Here is a 906-nt window from a genome sequence, read left to right as displayed (position 1 = left end):
CGGCCAGACGGGCATAAAGGTCCAGGAGAAGAATCCTCGAGCAATCGTCAACGCACAGCCCCCAACAGGAAGAAGGAGCTACAAAGCTTCCTAGGGATGTGCGGCTACCTGAGACCCTTCATCCCCGAGTTCTCACACATCACGGCGCCGTTATTCGACCTGCTGAAGAAGGACAAGACCTACGAGCGGCGAGACGTGCACGAGAACGGCTACGACCAGCTCCGACACGCCGTCCAGAACACCGTCACGCTGCATGCCCCCACCGACAATGGCAAGTACATCGTAGAGACCGACTCGTCCGAGTTAGTGGTCGGGGTTGTACTCAAATAGGTGTAAGGAAACGCCGCAGTACCCATCGAGTTTGCCAGCAAGAAGTTCAACCGCACGGAGTCGCGCTGGGACACGAGAGAACGGGAATTGTTCGCGGTCAAACGGGCCATCGAGAAGTGGCGAGACTACGTCAGCTTCTCGCACTTCACGGTCAGGACAGACCACAACAACCTACGGTCACCAGCGTGGACAAGGGCAAGGTCTTCAGATGGGCACTCGCACTAAGCGACTTCACCATCGAATTCATCTCCGGCGAGTCCAACAACATAGCCGACTGGCTCAGTAGATGCGCCGGCGACGACGAAGGAGACGACGCACTATTGGACCGGATATCACTGAAGATCGCAGCTGTGTGGGCACCCCGACTGCTCAACCTCCCTGCACCCCCGACAAAGGAAGACTTCGTCAAAGCATATGCCGAGAAGGGGAACCCAAACCTGCGAGGTCTCCACTACAACAGCCTGTGGTGGATCCATCAGGACAAAGAAGACCTACGTTCCGCCAGTTGCGCACACGGCTGGTCATCGCATTCACTTCGGTCCGAGCGGCCACCTGGGAGCCGGCAAGACGCGCAAG

The 906-nt window shown here is 57.8% G+C and overlaps 1 protein-coding gene across 1 annotated transcript; it reads left to right on the top strand.

Annotated features, from left to right (window-relative positions):
* Positions 1-96: 96 nt before the first annotated feature.
* On the top strand, positions 97-330 carry GNI_240410 (putative Gag-pol polyprotein; the record flags this gene model as incomplete). Its single annotated transcript, XM_011136442.1, has 1 exon — positions 97-330. The coding sequence occupies one exon, from the start codon at positions 97-99 to the stop codon at positions 328-330; it is 234 nt and encodes a 77-aa protein (XP_011134744.1).
* Positions 331-906: the final 576 nt, after the last annotated feature.

Source organism: Gregarina niphandrodes (assembly GCF_000223845.1).
Source record: "Gregarina niphandrodes unplaced genomic scaffold scaffold00863, whole genome shotgun sequence".
Lineage (NCBI taxonomy): Eukaryota > Apicomplexa > Conoidasida > Eugregarinorida > Gregarinidae > Gregarina > Gregarina niphandrodes.
This window is presented reverse-complemented; position numbering and strand designations above follow the sequence as displayed.